Raw genomic sequence first — 21,145 nt, forward strand, 5'->3', positions numbered from 1 at the left:
TGTCCATTTATTCATAATTTAAAAAAAAATATATATAAAATCATGAACATGCTAACCATTAACTTGAAGTTGAATCCATTTTCCGTCTTTATGAGAACCATTCATTTTTATACGACACAGATAATATTTGGTATCCCGGGTTTTTAATCTGTTTATTTTAAGTGAAGTTCCTCCATTCACTAGTTCAACTCTATCAGTAAACGATTGACCAATGACAGCTTCCTTCTCAAAGAACGTTTCCATAACAGGTGTATTTCGACTTGCAATCCACTTTATGGTATATGGTTGATCAAGTTGTTGTTTTGACAAATTTACATCACACTTAAGTGTTACATGGTTATTCTTCTGTGATGTGTATATCTGAGTTGCCCTTATACCTGGAACATAACAAAACAAACAGGGTTCTTTTATAGATAAGAGCTAACAGTTCTATGTAAAATATATTTTATAAGCACTGTGACTAAATGCTCTGAGTTAAAATAATATATAAGTATACCCAAAACATTCTAAATTCATATTTTTTATCCTTTAAAATATAGTTAAAATGGGGTGTGCAAAATATAAAAATTAATACTCATTAAAAAAATATGTTTTAGAACATAAATCAATAATGTGATTTTTTTTTACTTTAGAAATATATATACAGGTAAACAAATCATTAATATCCTAGACAAAAAGCCACAATATACAATTTTATTAAGAACTGAGCCATGTTAGTCAGAAAGGGAAGACCAATAAATCATAATGGTTGATAATATATTTCTGTCTCATTGAATTGTCTGGTATGAAGGAAACTTAAAAAATAATTGTTTATAAAATAATTTGTTGACACAGTTACGTGATTGCCTATTTTAAATTTTGATAGTACTATCTAGCTTTCTGACCTCAAATAGTTCGTCTAGGCGATTCAAAACCTTACCTCTGTCTTTGGATGTGCCTATTAATGTTGATTCAACTGAAATATCTGGTATGTCAAACAACTGGAAAACAAAAGCAACATTAACATTTACAATAAAACAGAACAAGATACTGTCAGAGCAGAAAATATCAGTTCACCACTTCGGACCCTAAAAATGAACAACAGGTGTAACAAATTCTTATAAATACATGCAATGACCCATCGGGAAGCTAATATAATATCATGTTTGCACCAAACTCAAGTTTGATATTAAAATTGGTACTATAAAAAAAACTCAATTACTGCTATCATGTAAAAGTGTAATGTTGACTTGCAAAGCGAGTCCATTTAACAGTATTTTAAAAAAAAATCCACTTATTTCTTTAGATGCTTCTTCTTGGTCTTGAAGATGAGCTCATGCCTAAGTTTCATTACAATCCATGACAGGTTTATTAATTTATCATTTCTAAAAAATCAATCCCAGACTGGCTGCTACATGTAATTGTAAAACAAATAAGTCAAACTATCAGTTAAATACTGAAAATCAAAATATATTTTCAAGAGTTTGCTTCAGACAGTACCTCTCAGAAAATCAGTAACTCGTGGCTCCAATTTAGTAATTCATGGCCACGACTTATGTTTTGTTTCTAGAGCATAGAATGACCCATATAAGCTTTCGTAGAATGGAGCCTATAAAAACATATAGCTTATTATATTTACAAGTATACTGACTGACTTTAGAAACGCAACACTAGATTATTTTTGTGGTTTTTTTTTTTAATGAATGTGTCCACGTCAAAAGCGATGACTGTCTGTTACAAACGCCAAAATGATTGTCAGAAAAGTCAACAAATTCTGTCTGACATTTTTTGGGTTCTGTTTTACACCTTCTGATTTTGCATTTGTTCAACCCATTAATCGTTTTGGCAATTATGCGGTTGGAACTTGAGGGCTGTACAGGTTTTCCTTCAGTCAATTCTTTGACAATTCAGTTGATGGGAAACATTTATGGCATGAATCTGTACTCAATGGCATTCGGCAATTTGGTTAGCAGTTGACGTTGCGGCCGTAAACATGATTGGCAAATGACGTTGCACAATCAAATTCTGTTGATGTTTCATTGTCACTACACGTTGATCTGTTCATTGATGGCCAGCAACACATTTTGTCTACTTGTATCGTTGTCGTAAGGACAGTAGGACGAGTTTCTAAAGTCATACGGTATGGTTGCAGCACATTTATGTTTTCAAGTTTGCAGTATTCTTAAGGGCTAATTCAGTTCTTTGTTCTTTTTATTTCTCAGACTTGGCAAAATGGAGATGCAACATTTAAAAAAAAATAAGTAAGGCAAAGGATTGAAAGAACTGTTTCACAAAGCAAAAAAAACCCTGAAACAATCTTTCATGGGACCAAAATTTCGCTTTAAGAAATTCGTGCGACTTCAAAAAGTCGATATATTCAATAACCACATGTAAGTCAGATTTAGATTTTTTTGTCAGGAGAAGGAAGCATGATAAACATGAAAAGTAGTTGTAAAAGGATCAAAAAAGATTTGGTGAAAAAATCAATAAATGAGTGTTGCGTTTCTAAAGTCGTTCAGTATATTTGCTGTTTCAAATCAAAATGTGCAGAAAAATAATAATTACTCTCTGATATATTATTTATAGAGTAATTATAAGTTTTTAAAATGGTATCACAAAAAAAATTGTTATTGTGTAATGAAAGTAAAGGCAGAGCAAATTAATGGTTTACAAAAATTGATTTACATTTCAGTTTTCTTTGATGTCGGCGAGAAAATATGTAATGATTTAAATGTAATTACATGTATAGTGTAGTGTTAACATGTCAAGATATAACTATTGTTCAGGATAAAAAAAGTTGTTGGTAGCTTTACATCAGTGGCAATATGTTCAGGACGAAACATAGTATAAGAAATAGAAAATCTACTAGTTGAAAAACAGCACTGACTAGTTTATTAGTAGTTATTCACAGATAACAGCTGCAATAGTAAGAAAAGGGAAAGTTTTGAAAGGGGCCTATATCTGAATCTACAATTATACATACACGAATATCTCAATGTATGTGCAAGGAAACTGTGAGGAAATTGAAAGTAAAGATGATGCGATAGTTATCTCATAGAAAAAAAGGAAGGGTGGTCATGGCGCTATATAACGGTATTAAAATATTTTAAACAATTTCTTGGAAATGTTCAATTAACTGTTATAATATTTGCGTGGTTATGGTGAAATAAAACTATTGGTATAAATGCCGCATTCGCTTTGATTTCATTTTCTATTGTGTCTACAATCGAGTTTGTTGATATCTGAATGAAAGATGATAATAATTTCACAAAATAAGGACACTTTTGGTTTAATTTAAGATTTAAATTATTTAATTAGCAAAACAGTGAAATTTATATTTTACACCTCAGTAATCACACTGGTTCAAACTAGATTTTCATTAGTATAAACTCTTGCATTAAATTTACTCACTATATTATTTCGCTCTTTTTATTGGATATAAACTTTTCCTTTGTTGTTAATTGTTTATTTATACTATTGCAAAGTGTTTTCTTTACATTTTTGAATTTGATATTACGTTGAAATTAGATATTACGTAAAAGCTACTTGGAATTTTTTGATTGCCTTTTTGAGTTAAAGTTACTTTTGAAGTTGATAGTAATGAACTTTTCCGCCGTTATAGTATGTCTCGGGAATTAAGGGAAAGTAAGAACGTTAACTATAAACAATTGCATTGTGTGGGAATGTCTAGCCCTAATGTTACGGAGGATGTGTTCAGTTTGGAGAAGGAGATGACTCCAGTGAAGTCAAGAAGACTACAGAAAGTGGAGGAAATTGAGTCGGAGGTCGACAGCAATGACAGTGGTGAAAGTAGCGAGGAAGATGAGGAGTTGCAGAGGTTAAAGAAGGAGTTGGCGAAAGTAAAGCGGAAAAAGAAGGAACAAAAGTCGCAGGAGAAGAAAGAAAAGATCAGGAAGGAAATAGAGAAGGAGAAAAAAGAGATAAAGAAGAAAACGGAGAAACAAAAAGGTACTGCTAAAGTAGATGATTCTCTTAACATTAATTCTTTAAGAAAATGTCCTTCAATTAAGAAAAAGGCAGAATCGGCTGTTAAGAAAATTTTAGAAATTGATTCAGATGATTCGTCTGATGAAAGTGGGGATACCACTTCTAGCTGTGAGTCCGATGAATTAAGTGATTCTATAAAAAAATCCAAAAGACACAAAAATAAAAGCAGGAAAAAGTCTGGTATATTTGATCATCCGTCAGATGAAGTAGTAAAAAAGCAATTGTGGCCGCAATCAAAATTGCAGTTTGAATATGCGGGGTCTAAAATCAATTTTGATGATCTTGAGTTTAACTTATTTGTGGCTGGAGAATTGGAAATTTTGTCCTCTTCAAAGATAGGCGATGTCGAAAGAATTGGTAGAACAAAGCTGTTGAAAAAAATTGCGTATTATACAGAATTGTATGAGTGGAAGGGTCTGAAAAAAATGTATGCCCATATAATAAGGCAGATTGAAAATGGTTTGGCGGATTGGTCCAAAGATTTCAGTGAGATTGAAACTCCCATTTTGATTAAATATGTAAAATCAGATGTCAAGTCTAAAAAATCTATTCAGTATGGGGAAAACAAAAAACCAGTAAAGAAAGAAGAGACTGTGTTTTATTGTTCGCATTTTCAAAGGAAAAAATGTGTGCATAAGGATTCACATTATGGCAAAATTCGAGGTGTCGATAAGTACCTTCAACATATTTGTGCGACTTGCTGGAGAGAAGATAACAGAAAGGCTTATCATCCGGAATCGTCAGAAAGTTGTCCGCATCAAACTAAATGACTGGCAGTAAAAAATGTGTTTGGTAAATGTACAATGTTAAACCCACTAGCAGAAGTTTTTTTACCAAGTTATATGAAATCGTTGGAAAGTGACGACAAACTTGATAATCTTGACAATGGAAATGCATTTATTAATAAGTGTACACATTTTTGTAAAAAATACAAGAAAGATTTATTGTGTGATGTAAATGTAGACACATTGAATATTAAGATTAATAAGGTTGGTTTAGTTGCTCAGGATAAACTGAACGATACTGAGTTTAAAAATACTATTGAAATACATAATCAAATTGTTCAATCAGGTTACCCAAATTATTTGGGTTGTAGAATTCCAGTTAAATCTGGAATTAATGTAGATTTTTTTAGGGAAAATTTGATAGACTATGACGATGAAATCATTTGCGAGTTTTTACAGTTTGGTGCTCCGATTGGATATCAGGGAGAAATGTTAAATGAAGGTTCATCTAAAGTTAAGAATCATAAAGGGGCTACAGATTTTTATGATGAAATTTTGGCTTACTTATTAAAGGAAGCTACATATGGAGCAATAATTGGACCGTTTGACAAAAATCCTTTTTCTTGTCATTTCAAAATTTCACCGTTAAATTCGGTGTATAAAAAAGACTCGGTGGAACGAAGAGTCATTTTAGACTTAAGTTTCCCACCTGGAAGATCCGTAAATGATTTTATCTCAAAGGATGTTTATTTAGGTGAAAGGGTTCAATTATCGTATCCGAAAGTTGATGATTTAGTCGGAATAATTAAGGATAAAGGTGGTAAGTGTCTGGTTTTTAAGAAGGATTTGAAAAGGGCCTACAGGCAAATTCCAATTGACCCAGGTGATTTGCATTTAGTTGGTTTTCAGTGGGATAATAAGCTCTTTGCGGATCGTGTTCTTCCTATGGGTTTACGGTCTAGTGCTTTGATTTGTCAAAGAATCACTACAGCTGTTAGTTTTATGTTTTATAAGATGGGATACATGGTTATCAATTATCTAGATGATTTTGGTGGTGCGGATACGGTGGATAAAGCTGATGAAGCTTATATTGCTTTAGGTGCATTACTAGATAGTTGTGGGCTAGAGGAGTCAAAGCAAAAAGGAGTAGCTCCTACTACGAGGATGGAATTTTTAGGAATCACAGTTGACACTGTGAAGTTGACTTTGGAAGTTACTTCAGATCGTGTTCTAGAGATTTCGTTGTTAGTTCAGGCTTGGTTAAGAAAGAAAAAAGCTTCTTTAAGAGAGTTACAGTCAATTCTTGGGAAACTTCATTTTGTGTCCACCTGTGTACGACCCGGTAGATTATTTGTCAGTCGTTTGTTGAACTGGCTTCGTAGTGCTTTCCCTTCAAATGTCGTGGGCATTGGACATAAGATATATAGAAAGATTCCGGTAGAGGTACAGAAAGACTTATTGTGGTGGCATAGGTTTCTGTCGAGTTATAATGGTATCTCGATGATGTCTCTTGAAGATTGGTCGTCTCCAGATGAGATTTTTTCAAGCGATGCTTGTTTAGAAGGGTTTGGAGCTATTACTTCAAATCAGTATTTTCATGCTGTTTTTCCTTCTGATATCACAAAAGATCAATTACATATCAATTGTTTGGAGTTACTTGCTATTGTAGTTGCGGTTAAAATTTGGGGGAAAACATTTTGCGGGAAAAAAATTCTGATCTTTTGTGATAATGAGGCGTCTGTTCAGGTCATCAATTCAGGTTCATCTAAGGATGCTTTTATGCAAACTTGTTTGAGAGAGCTTTGTTTTATTCAAGCAAGTTTTCAGTTTGAAGTTCGAGCTAGACACATTTTAGGTGTAGAAAATAGACTTGCTGACTATTTGTCTCGATGGCATTGTAGTCATAAATACAGAGAGTTATTTAAGTCAGCTATTTCAGTAGATAGATATGAAGAGGTACCAGTTCTCATGTCAGATTTTTCATTTTTAAATAATTGGTAATTTATTTTACAGAGTTAGAGGTTCTACGGTTTCAATGTAAAGATTCTGCTAAACATGCTTTTGCGGAGAGTACTTATAAAAATAAGAAAACTCAGTTAGAATCATATTTTATGTTTTGTATATATTTTGAACTTATGCCTGTTCCTGCTACAGTTCATGTTTTGACACTATATGCACAGTTTCTAAGTAGAAGTTTTAAATCTGTTGACTCTATAAAGAATTATCTTAGTTCAGTAAGATATCTGCATTTATTGTTAGATTTAGAATATCCACAGTTTGAAGCTTTTCATTTGAGATTAGTATTAAGAGGTTTATGTAGAATTAAGGCACATTGTCAAAAACAGGCCTTGCCAATTACTCCTCACATTTTACTGCAAATTTATAGGAAGCTGGATATGAATAGTGCATATGATGCTACTATATGGTGTTTATTTTTACATGCCTTTTTTCTAATGTTTAGAAAATCTAATTTGGTGCCAGACTCCATTTCTACTTTTGATCATAATAAGCAGCTTTGTAGGGATAGTATTATTTTCGATTGTAAGCGTAAGCTATTATTGATAAGTGTTAAATGGTCGAAAACCATTCAGTTTGGTGAGAGAGAATTATTGATACCTTTAGTCTCGATACCAGATTCTCCATTGTGTCCCTTTCAAGCTTTTTTGAATATGAAGTCTTTAGTTTGTGCTTCTGATAAGATTCCAGCTTATTGTTTTATAAAACATAAATTATGTGTACCTGTCACGTATAGACAATTTCAGACAATATTGAGACAGTTAATTACTGAGATTGGTTTAGATGCTTGTTCATATTCTACACATAGTTTTAGGCGAGGGGGGGCTAGCTGGGCTTTTGCAGCAGAAGTACCTACTGAATTAATTCAATTGTACGGAGATTGGAAAAGCGATGCTTATAAAAGATATTTAAAATTTTCATTAGATGATAAGATTTCAGTAGCAGAAAAGATGACGGCACATATTTCAGATGTTTTATTATAAATTTTTACAGGGAATTTCTTTGAAAAAAGGGCGACCATTGTGTCAGCGTCTATACCTAAATATGTTAGTGGAATAGATGGGTGTACAACTCAGGCCTTTCCTGGTGCCACTATTGGTCGTCTTACTGAGTTAATTTCATCTGGGAAAGTAGATTTAATTTCATTAGATTTCGTTATAGTTCATGTTGGTACTAATAATATTTCTTCGTCTCAATCCGTAGATACTATTATATCATATTTCGGAGATTTAATTCACAAGTTAAAAAAGATGACATTTGCTAAGTTGATCTTTACTTCTATTCTTCCTAGACCAGTTGATCACATGAAAACTGGAGCTAAAGTTAATAAAGTTAATACTGAGTTAAAAAGATTGTGTAAAAGAAATAATTTATTATATTGTAATTTGTATAGGAGTTTCTTACTCGACAATATTCCAGATGCTTCCTTATTTGCTCCGAGAGATGGGCTTCATTTAAATTTTGCTGGTACAGAACTTTTCAGAAAAAAGATAATCAATATTATTAAGCATCAGAGTATATAAGTTGTAATGTGTTACAACTGTGTTTTTTTATTTACTTCATACATGTATATTGTTTACTGTAATTATTCTTTTTTCTCTTTTCAGAGAACTTGCATCCTGAATATGATGTTGGTTTTCGTCTAACTACTCAAGATCCACATATATTTTGAGTTGGTTTGCTGTTTTGTCCTTTCATTATCTATACACATTTTGAAAGGATGGAGCTTATTTGAAGTGAGAAAAAAGAGTGATCATAGTATGTCTGGTTTTTATCATCATTATAACTGTTTTGATACTAGTTATTATTTTATCTTTAATTTTTTTGGCGGCCTTGCAGGCTTGGCGGATGTTTGCCAAAAAATTTGGTTATATATCTATGTTTATGTATTTTCATTTGTGTATTTAATTATTTATGATATATTGTATTTTGTAATATATTGAAAAAATATTTATATCAGGCAATACAAATTATACCTACTGACTTCCTTTTATTTCACCCACTTGATAATTGGTTTAATTTAAGATTTAAATTATTTAATTAGCAAAACAGTGAAATTTATATTTTACACCTCAGTAATCACACTGGTTCAAACTAGATTTTCATTAGTATAAACTCTTGCATTAAATTTACTCACTATATTATTTCGCTCTTTTTATTGGATATAAACTTTTCCTTTGTTGTTAATTGTTTATTTATACTATTGCAAAGTGTTTTCTTTACATTTTTGAATTTGATATTACGTTGAAATTACCCACCCTCTCTCCCTTGTTAAATTTTTTTTTTTTTTCGTTTATAAGTTCATAGTGGCGGATGTTTGCCAAAAAATTTGGTTATATATCTATGTTTATGTATTTTCATTTGTGTATTTAATTATTTATGATATATTGTATTTTGTAATATATTGAAAAAATATTTATATCAGGCAATACAAATTATACCTACTGACTTCCTTTTATTTCACCCACTTGATAATTGAAAGTGTGTCAGCAGAAGTCTATATCATTGTATTAGGCAACATACTTCTGGTGTCAGAATAGTGAAATGATAATAATAAAATGTATCCTAGATCTCGAGTTGGTAAACCAAAATCACGAACTGTTTTAAGAATGCCATTTCAAATATCATTCTAATCATATTTAGATTAGTAAAATTATTTCGTTTTCAAGGTGAAACGCATCTGTCGTTTATATATACAGTATATGTACATTGTCGGAAAATATAAAATTTATTTGAACGAGCTTTAGAAATAGGACGAAAAGCAAGGCTCTGCCGATCTTTTCTCCTGTTTCGTAGCGAGTGCAAATACATTTTATGTTTTTCCGAAAATGTTCATATACTGTTTTTATCCTGCAATGTACACCCAGCTTTTGAGTGTTGGCTATTTAATCCAAATTATTGCGTCTTATTTTTTTTAAAGAAATCGACATAGTTGAAACGCGGACCACGAAGAGGACCCCAAAATGAACTGTTACATAGAAAGAAATATCCGTTTTACCGCTTGCTCAACATTGAAGCAGGTAACAGGATACTTTATTTGTACATGTACAAATAAAATTTACTTGTATACCTGTTATTTGTACAATTGTAGGCTTATTGCAGGATAAAATAAAAAGCCTGGCCGAAATATTGCCTTGATTACATGTACTTAAAACAGATTATCTTTATGTAAACTTTTTATGTAATCTCGAAAATAGGTGTTTTTCATAGCATTCTGGTCACTATGACATACATTTTTGTAAGATATTCTACCATATTCTAATGTTATGAACACTTGGTTGCGAATAGAATGTTAATGGTGAACTGTATTTTTCAGCACTGTATTATCCTTGGACAGCTGGAAGGCTTTTTTTGTCCACTGGAACAATGAGCATGTTACCTCGAAACCACACCAAGGAATTATATACAGGTTATATTGAGATATGACGTTTGTAACGTGTGTCAAAAGAACACTTACACACACACACAGTTTCACAGTAGCACAAAATATCTCTCCGTAACTGTTGTATTATAACAGTTACGGAGAGATATTTTGTGCTACTGTGAAACTGTGTGTGTGTGTAAGTGTTCTTTTGACACACGTTACAAACGTCATATCTCAAATATAACGTATCTTCGGTTTTCTAGAAGCTTTGTAAACTTACTGGAAGTCTGGCGATTTAGTTATAGCTGTACATTTACTCCTTGGTAATAATGTTTATCGACAGATTGTAGATATTCTTATAGGTACTAATTGCGCTGTTTAATAGCTGACAAGTTCTCTAAATGTTATGAATAACGGTGTATGATCAAACTTACTAATTAAGATCTGTTTCGGTTTTCTTAACTTTGATGATCATTTACAAGTACCGTTACTTTGAGGAGATATTTAGCTTAATGATCTAATCGTATATAAAGTAAGTATCAACGTTTGCTCAAAAGAACTAACTTTGAATAAATATAACATAAACAAATGTAATTGCCCTCTGCTAAATTCAAATATTTTAGATTCACAAGCCGTGGAAAACTCTATACTAAATTGTGCGACAAAGGGGACGATGTTGTCTTTCCCTTTGTTATTTTCCTTTCTTGTACAATACTTTTTCTTTGGGTCCATCTTTAAAACGTCGTTGGTTTATCCAAACTCATCCTTGTTTTACCGGGATTTTTTTTACTTACAGTTGACTTAAGGATGAACCTGGTAAGGTTATCTTCTTAATATCTATTTATTAACCTTTGAATAGATTAAGTCTTTACACTCAAACATTTGGATGTGTAATGGCGGGCCCTCAAATGAACTGAGTAAATCAATTATCATACACATGTATTTACATGTAAAATGATGTATATAATGATAAAATAAATTCAATACTATTCAAAGGAAAATAAGATTTTCTCACACCATTCTTTGAAATATTTTTTTTCAGTTTAATTTGGTAGTATATAATTTTGATAATCAGCTTACTGATTTTTCAAAAAAAACCCGACACTTGCGGTCACTAGCTCTCAATATAAGTATTTATGTAATTGTTTTCAGAGACAAGTGCCAGTGAGTAAAACATGGTTGATAAAATTAACTGAAATCAACAATTTCGATTTTAGTATGACCTCCATTATCACTAAACTAATACACTTTTTTGTTTAGGGACAAGCTAAAGCACGCATCCGGTGCGGGAGTTTCTCGCTGCGTTGAAGACCCATTGGTGGCCTACGGCTGATGTTTGATGTTTGACACATTCTTCATTTCCATTCTCAATTTCATAATCTTCACACTGTAGGAATGTTGATTAAAGTAGTTATAAACAAATAAAGTATAAAAAGAATATACTTACACATACGAAATATAGTCCAATGAAATATTTGAGCATTTTGATCAAAGTCTGAATTATACCATTATAGCAATAATACACACATGATATTAAAATCAAACGAAACTAACTATGTAATACAATCTTAAACGGGAACAAGGAAGAATTGCCATAGCCAAAGTTTAGAAGAATTTTATGTATTGAAGTGGTGGATTTCCTATATACTTTAGTGTTTCAAGTACATCGAAACTCATTAAAACTTCAAATTAATACTGCCAAATTTAACAAGTTATTTTTAAAACAAAGATAAAGGGTGTTACTTACGTTGAACAAGGAGCTCTAGATAATACAACATACTTATACTTGTACGGTCAAAATCGTGTTCATTAGCTTTTTAAAATTATTGGTTGCTGATCCAAATCAAGGGCGAATCCATGATTTTTGAAAAAGGTGCATTATTTCATAATTGGAAATATATGATTTTAAGCGAAATGATGCGGAAAATAGTTGCACGATTTTATACTCGAAATAATGTAAATTTTCCAGCAAATAAGAGGAGATTACGTAGACTGCATACAAAGAAATACTGCTTTTATATAGTATCTACTAACATGTGTTACCGATAAATTCTCCAAAACTTAAAAAAATACTTCTATCATTCTCTGTGCTACTTAAACTTTGCGCGATCTGTTTAATTGTATCCTGAAATTTAATACATACAAAATATTTACATAACTTACAGACTCTTCTCCAAATAAGTAGAAAAAAAAAACATTTGCGCCATGAGCGCATGATACGCCCGTTATATTTTCATAGAAATAAGGTCTATTACTTTTCAATGTCATATTTGAAATTTGTGAAAATCATAAGGGAGCTTACATCAATAGATATAAACAAATCACCGAAGTTTCATGAGAACTGCTGAAAGTATTTTTTATTTATCGTCCGAAAACTGGAAAATCCCCCCTTTTTTAATGAATTAAACCCCACAACTCTGAAATGTAAAATCTAATTTACAAAAAGCAACAGGGAGCTCATGTCAATAGATATAAACAATTCACCAAAATTTCGTGCAAGTTGTTGAAAGCAGTCTCCTGTTATTGTCCGAAAAATGGAAAATTTCCTTTTTTTTTTTAATGAATTAAACCCTATTACTCGAAAACGTACAATCAAAAATTTACAAAAGAACGAAATAGATATAAACAATTCACCGGATTTTATGCAAATTGGTTAAATCGTTTTTGAGTTAATGTCCGACATGTTGACGACGGACGGACAGACAACAGTATTCGATAATACATCCCGTAAACTGGTGTTTCAAAAAAATAAATTATTAAAAATATAAGAAAATAACGAGCAGAGGGTCGTTTACATAACAGTCACAAAGTAGTAATGCCCAATACAATGGGTATTTATATATTTAGAATTCAACTGCTTCTTATATCAGTTTTATTGTCTGCAACTTACTTCGATGCTTTTTTTTCAATAAAAAATTCGCAAATCTCTGTCCTTCGGCACTTAAACGGACAGTTGTCTCGTCGGTTATATCATCACAACACACCTAAGTTTGATATCATTAACTTAACTTTGAGAATATTGCCTCTTATCATTTAGACGTTCAATTTAAATAGATGACTAATAGTTTCGTGGAAGGATGTCTTTATTTATCATTTTTTTTTAAATATTTAGAAAAATAGAAAAGGAAGAAACCCTATTATTGTGAAAATTCAATAACAGATACAGTGGCACAGAATTTACAGAACAAACGAAGTATGTATACATGTCGGAAATTGTTAACGTGAAATACTTATTTCTTGTATAGGAACCACATACTTAGCTCTAATCATGTTTATTTCAATACATTAATGAGAATTCCATGAGTTTGTGTTGGTATCATTTCTTTCCCCAATTTTGTACGAGTGAGCATAGGTAATCTAAATGTTCACATCAACTTGTTCTGGCGCTTAATGAAAAGATCATTTGATGTTAAAATACAGCCCTAGTTCATATATTCGTTTTCATATTTCCTAAATTAAAAACGACAACTATGAAGGCACTCCCTTTTTCAACATGTTTCCGTAAAAAAAATATAAAGAATGAAATCATGTCTCAAATCTTTTTCTCGTGGTGAACAAATACGTTTAAGCCTAGCTTATAATAATTGTAAGAATGACTCTATATTGAAGTATTTTCATAGTATTTTGTGATTTGAGAAATGCATTAATGAATTCCGTATTAAATTTTTAATGAAACTTCAATCAAAACAAATATATCTTAAATCTCCGAAAGTACAGCCCACTTATCGCGTTGTTTCCTGTTGTCTCGCAAGATCTTACTTCCTTCTTAATTTTAGGATGCTCTCCGGAAAACACTTGCAATCAGGTCTTATATCTGTACGTGTACTTTTGAAGGGAAATATTTGTTCTCTTGAATTGAGTTTACTCTTGTTATATGTATTGTGATATTTATCGCATATTTACAAAATTATAGATTTTGATTGAACAGAAACTAGAGTTAACAAGTTAAGAAAAAAAAAATTAAAAAAAACCCCAAGAAATATATTTTAATATCACGTTAAGCTGTTTTCCTTCATATAAAAATCGGTCTAGGATGCCCTTGTTGCCATTTAAACAACATTTTCAACATTGGAAGAAACGAACTTTCAGCTGTAGGCATTTAGTGACACATTATAATTTGAACCTATATGAAACATTTGGAAATTTAAGAAAAAAGACTATTTTTGAAAACCGAATTCTATTATCTCCCCATAATGATAAAATGTTGGGGAAATTAACCAGAGTCTTACAGTAATGAATTTTGATGACAATAGATAATCATGCTATATAAAGATATTATATATAAAATGCATTCCAGTATATATTATATCAATGCATCATTGAAATTATCAGATTATCGGAATTCCAATGGGGACTAACTGTGCACCACTTATTGCGGATCTCTTTTTGTATTGTTATGAGTTACAATTTATGACAAAAATAAACAAAACCCATCAAAACAACATCTGATAAACAAATTTAATAATACTTTTAGATATTTGGATGTTATTTTGGCTCTCAATAATGACGACTTCAGTATGTATATTAATGAATTTTATCCTGCTGAACTTACTTTAAATAAAGCTAATACTAACAATGACCACTGCCCTTTCCTCGATCTTGATATTTATATCACTAACGGAAAGCTGAATACTAAAATTTATGATAAAACGGATGATTTTTCATTTCCTATCGTTAATTATCCGTTTTTAGATGGTGACGTTCCCTTGTCACCATCTTACGGTCTTTATATATCTCAACTTGTACGATTCGCTCGTGTATGTAACAATGTTTTAGATTTTAACGAGAGAAATTTATGTATTACTGAAAAATTATTTCACCAGGGTTTTCGATATCACAAACTAGTCAAAACATTTACTAAATTTTATCATCGGTATAAAGACATCATTCGTAAATATAGCTCAACATGCAGACTTCCTATACGTTCAGGTATTTCACATCCAATTTTTTATGGAAATATTCTTTATAAAGCACAAAGGTGTCAGTATTCACCTCAGAAACTTACAAAACCTTTGAATAGACTTATTAAGAAGGGATATAATTACGATACTGTTGTCAAGTCATTAAAGATTGCATATTTTAGCGTTAATATTGAGTCACTGATAAGGTCTTTGCGTCGGAACTAAACACATTTATTCTAAAAACAGTTGTTGGCATGACACGGGTTATGTTCTTCTCATATATGTTATGATGGTATGGTACTAAAACCCTAACGGGAAGGACTGTGTCTGATGTTCATATGATGAAATCATAATCTTTCAGTCAGTTTAATTGAAGTCTGGAGCTGGCATGTCAGTTAACTGCTAGTAGTCTGTTGTTATTTATGTATAATTTTCATTTTGTTTATTTTCTTTGGTTACATCTTCTGACATCAGACTCGGACTTCTCTTGAATTGAATTTTAAATGTACGTATTGTTATGCGTTTACTTTTCTACATTGGTTAGAGGTATAGGGGGAGGGTTGAGATCTCACAAACATGTTTAACCCCGCCTCATTTTTGCGCCTGTCCCAAGTCAGGAGCCTCTGGCCTTTGTTAGTCTTGTATTATTTTAATTTTAGTTTATTGTGTACAATTTGGAAATTAGTATTTGTTTAGGGGCCAGCTGAAGGACGCCTCCGGGTGCGGGAATTTCTCGCTACATTGAAGACCTGTTGGTGACCTTCTGCTGTTGTTTTTTTTATTTGGTCGGGTTGTTGTCTCTTTGACACATTCCCCATTTCCATTCTCAATTTTATGTATTGAATCGCATTTTTCTAAATATGTTTTAAAGCTGTATAAGGACTCCCACCCCTGATAAATCTATCACAGCATCTGAAAAATGAGATGAAGATGTGTTAATCTGAGTTAAAAATTTCAATCAAATTAGTCTAAAGATTGAACTTGCGTATGTGCAATCCCACTCATCGTTAATACTATGTTTCCTGTTATCTGGATAGATCTTACTTCCTACTAAAGTTTAAAATGTTTTTTGGAAAGTTGAATAGTGTCTTTAATGTGGGGTATATATGTTGAAGGGAAATACACATTATCGTGTAATGAACCGTTTTTACACATGACTTCGTTGATCGCTTTGGAAATACGTAGCACATTTGTAAACTTCGAGATCTAGATTAAACAGGAACTATAATTTTTCAAGTTTAAATAAATGGAACAAAATCGATTTTTACTTAACATTAAGGGACGACATCAAAAATTCAATGTAGGATTAAAAAAAAAAAATTCACATAGTTTTTTCACTGACCCTCCCCCCCTCTAAACTTAATTTGGGAAAATTTGATTGACCAATAGGGATATATGTAAAATCGATTTTGGATTAACAAAACTTGCAGCAATGTTGACCCCACCCCCTAAACTATTTGATTTTTTTTTTTTATCCTACATCGATCTTTTGATGTCATTCCTAAGTTGATATCCTCACTATGAAATCGATATCGTTGCGGTTAGTTTTAATTGGTGGAAGAGGCCGGAGTGCCCGGAGAATACCAACGACCTTTGGCGGGAAAATAGTGTGTGTGACAAAACATGATGGGTTTCCCAACTTACACTTTTGAAAAGGGACATTTGCTCCTTTAAATTCTTGGCTTCTTTAACCCTGAACATGAGTGCCCAACGGCATGGATTAGTTCCAAGCATATCATATCCACCCGATTCATGTTAACATGAGTTATTCAGATTTTTATATGTGCATTCTACGATATCCCATATTTGAAAGTGCTAGTTTGTAATTTTATATGTAAATCTCTGTGAAATATTGTTGTCGTAAAAAGAGTTTCGCACTTCTCTAAAATATTTTTTTTCTTTTTCTAAAATAAATATATTTTAATCATGATGCATAAAGAAACAAAATCCGGAATAAGTTTTAAAGCAGTTAACATCGTATGCGCACATTGGACATACATTTGGCTTACAAGAATGATGGCTTATGGTGTACCATATATGTTGTACCAATTGTACCATAAGCAATATATGTCATAAAAGTTTTCATGGGCTTATGGATAAACATGTATTATGGTCATGTTTTAGTCCACGATCCATCAAATTTTGAGATACCTGACTGGTTGAAAAAATTTGAATAGCAGGTATCATACTATATTGCTTTCTATATTATTGTTTTTAGTTCTCTAATTTTAGGGTGACTGGGGTATAGAAATATGGTCACTAGGTCTTCTCCCGACCGACAGTAAAACGCTTGCCGAAGTGGGGCGTCCGTTTGGCTGTGCAGGATGTATCAAGTTCACAGTCAATATAAAAAAGAAGATGTGGTATGATTGCCAATGAGACAACTATCCACAAAAGACCAAAATGACACAAACATTAACAACTATAGGTCACCGTACGGCCTTCAACAATGAGCAAAGCCCATACCGCATAGTCAGTTTTAAAAGGCCCCGATAGGAATGTCCGGTCAGAAGGGGGACGTTAAATCCGATGCCTCGTGCCACGCTCTTTGCACATTTTAAAAGAACTCTTGCAACAACTCTTTTGAGGGGTCCGTATGTGGTCTGTTGCAAGGCAAAATTTCTGACCCTATCCAAGATACCCTCATTTTACAGTGCAGTCCATATTTCACTGACCATCATCCCAGATGGCCTCTATCGTATCAACCTACCTATGGTATTTATTGTGAACTTGTTCTCCGGTCCTGAACATGCATGAAATATTTACCACTGGACGTTAGCAACCAACAATCAATTTAATTTTTAAGGCAATACAAATTTACTATATCATTCCAGAAAGTTTTGCGCTTGTTTATCATATAAAATTGGGAATGGAAATGGGGAATGTATCAAAGAGACAACAACCCGACCATAGAAAAAACAACAACAGAAGGTCACCAACAGGTCTTCAATGTAACGAGAAATTCCCGCACCCGGAGGCGTCCTTCAGCTGGCCCCTAAACAAATGTATACTAGTTCAGTGATAATGAACGCCATACTAATTTTCAAATAATTTATTATACACAAGAAACTAAAATTAAAATAATACAAGACTAACAAAGACCAGAGGCTCCTGACTTGGAACAGGTGCAATAATGCGGCGGGGTTAAACATGTTTATGAGATATCAACCCTCCCCCTATACCTCTAGCCAATGTAGAAAATTAAACGCATAACAATACGTACATTTAAAATTCAATTCAAGAGAAGTCCGAGTCAGATGTCAGAAGATGTAACCAAAGAAAATAAACAAAATGACAATTATACATAAATAACAACAGACTACTAGCAGTTAACTGACATGCCAGCTCCAGACTTCAATTTAACTGATTGAAAGATTATGATTTCGTCATATGAATATTAGTCACAATCCTTCCCGTTAAGGGTTTAGTATCATACCATCATAACATATATGAGAAGAACATAATCCGTGTCATGCCAACAACTGGTTTTTGAATAAATGTGTTTAGTTCCAATGCAAAGACCCTATAAGTGAATCAATATTAACGCCAACATAATTATGCAATCTTTAATGACCTGACAACAGTATCGTAACTATATCCCTATTTAATAAGTCTGTTTAAAGGTTTTGTTACTGTTTGCGGTGAATACTGACATTTTTGTGCTTTATAAAGAATATTTCCATAAAAAAATGGATGTGAAATACCTAAACGTATAAGAAATCTGCATGTTGAGCTATATTTACGAATGATGTCCTTATACCGATGATAAAATTTAGAAAGTTCAACGGGATAAATTTCTTTAGTATACATACTGAAGTCGTCATCATTGAGAGCCAAAATGTCATCCAAATATCTAAAAGTATTATTAAATTTGTTTCTCAGATGTTTTTTGTGCTTCTTTGTTTGTTTTATAGTGATTAAGTTTATAACATAATATTGACTTCTGTAGCCCTATTTTTTTTAACATTTTTATCTGTCTGTTTGTTTTGTTCACACATCGATGTCAATATAATGGATTTTATGCGACTGTCATACAAGTGAGAGGTTAAGCTAGCTATAAAACAAGGAGAGAAGGCAGAGATTGAAAACCAAAAATAAGGACCAGATCTGAAATTGACAATAAACGCGGAAGGGGCAATTCAACAGTTGAAACACACAAACACATGATTATGTAGCAACATGAAAGTCATTTGGAAGTTCTCTTTCAAGTTCATAAAGAGCAAATGAGATAGTGACAACTCGTATAGAAACCGCAGCGAATATGTCTTAAAACAATGGCAAAGCATTCTAGTATACAGCTGTAACAAATTTAACCTTAAAATCAGAAACCAGTTGTCATAAGTCAGGAAACCGCAGCATGATGAAGCATCGGTCAATAAATTGGTGTTTAACACTAAATGAAAAATATTGCATCAGGATCATAACAAGTGGTTCCTTTCTCCTTTTTACAAATATGAACAACTTAATTTTAATTATTACCGTGTTTGCATAGTAACAGGAAGTACACGACAGATGCTACACGTTAAGCAGTAGCTGCTAATCATTCCGGAGCACCTGATATCATCCCCAGTTTTTGGTGAGGTTCTTGTTGCTAAATCTTCAGTTTTCTATGTTGTGTTATGTGTACTATTGTGTATTATTACCTTATAAAGAGTATCTTAATGTTTTATTAATATTTCTGTATTATTTGCTATTTTTCGGCCATTTTTTGTTCCACGGTCTATTGCACTGGACATTATCGTTCTATTGCACCATATACAATCTATTGCACTGACATACCGTTAGCTTCGGGCAATAGAACAATGAGCTGATCTTCATACCTCGGGAAATATATTTTGATTTTTTGCATAGTTACATTTTAGATAACTGTATACTATTGTTTGTTTATTGGTCTTTTTCTTTTCTAGCCATGGCGTTGTCAGTTTATTTTGTATTTGTACTTTTAAATGCTACAACAAAAATATTGAGACTGTAAGAATGTGTTTTATTTTTGATAATCTATGCTCTTTTAACTTCGAACTTTGTTTGGCCTTTTTATATTTTCGATTCGAGCGTCACTGAATGTCTTTGAAGCCGACACTCTCGTCTGATGTACACAGTTTAAATCCGGGTATAAACGATGATTTTATTCATAACAAGCTGTAAATGAACTTCATTAGAAGAAAAATGCATCTGACATACATTCAAATTGATTGAGGAATTTACATTTGCATAATGTTTGCATTTGACGTAACTGGGATGTTACTTTGCTGGCTATGCAATTGTCTGAAATAGAATAATACAGTATGAATCGCTTTGATTTGAACATCAATGGGAATGAATGATAGATTGTATAAAGTTTTAAATCTGGTATCAACGATGATTTTATTCATAACAAGTTTTAAATGAACTTCATTAGAAGAAAAATGCAAGCCAAGGGTATCTGACATACATTCAAATTGATTGAGGAATATACAATTATTGTTATTATCTGTGACACTAAACTATACATGTATACATGAGTCTTTACTTATGGTACATTTTAATCGGTTTCATTTCATGACCGTGTACAGAAACAATTATGAATAAAAAGAACCCCAATCAAAATATATCACCCCAATAAATATCTTTTAGTCAACAAATATTTGAAAAATCTGAAAATCTCCATTCCCGACAAAGTTTCAAAAGCAGCAAAAAGATGAGAATGATTTAATTAATATTAAAACGGAATGGTTTTGCTGACTTTTTAGATAAACAATGATGGAAAATATTAAAAAAAATAAATGATACAAAAATTAACTGAATTCCAGATTGATGTAACAAATGATGGCATACACAGCTTAGTTCAGATATAAACCACAACAACAAATACTATATAAAAAATTAAAATTCACAGAGGAGAACATATATTTTTTATTAATGTAAAATGCATTTTCATATTTAATCAAACCAACATATTAAGGGGTAACTCTTCATAATTTTAATTTAAAAATAGGACCAAAACCGCAAACCGGCCGTTTTCCATGGTCCGACAGGCGCTGTTTTTTTAGAGTTCCACTGTATAATGTTTTAATAACACTAAAGAAAAAATAGAACTAAATTTAGATTTTTTTGTAATTTTAGATACCGCAATAAAGGGAAATGATTTCAAAAAGATTTCATAAAGAAAACAG

General features: G+C 32.1%; 2 protein-coding genes across 2 annotated transcripts in view; one reads left to right on the forward strand and one right to left on the reverse strand.

Moving 5' to 3' along the window:
* The window catches only part of LOC134688148 (receptor-type tyrosine-protein phosphatase beta-like), a 50,789-nt gene extending 39,099 nt beyond the window's left edge, over window positions 1-11,690 (reverse strand). Inside the window, exons 1-3 of the mRNA XM_063548620.1 lie at window positions 11,540-11,690; window positions 920-980; window positions 57-377 (exon numbers count right to left, since the gene is read on the reverse strand). Of these exons, the coding sequence (XP_063404690.1) occupies window positions 57-377; window positions 920-980; window positions 11,540-11,575 (418 nt within the window). The 5' untranslated portion in view covers window positions 11,576-11,690. The remainder of the gene's footprint in view (window positions 1-56; window positions 378-919; window positions 981-11,539) is intronic.
* LOC134688523 (uncharacterized) lies at window positions 3,340-8,298 on the forward strand. The gene is made up of 2 exons (XM_063549305.1): window positions 3,340-3,948; window positions 7,722-8,298. Exons 1-2 carry the CDS (start codon window positions 3,603-3,605, stop codon window positions 8,249-8,251), a joined length of 876 nt encoding a protein of 291 aa, XP_063405375.1. The 5' UTR covers window positions 3,340-3,602; the 3' UTR covers window positions 8,252-8,298.
* Window positions 11,691-21,145: the final 9,455 nt, after the last annotated feature.

This window comes from Mytilus trossulus, chromosome 10, assembly GCF_036588685.1.
Source record: "Mytilus trossulus isolate FHL-02 chromosome 10, PNRI_Mtr1.1.1.hap1, whole genome shotgun sequence".
Taxonomy (NCBI): domain Eukaryota; kingdom Metazoa; phylum Mollusca; class Bivalvia; order Mytilida; family Mytilidae; genus Mytilus; species Mytilus trossulus.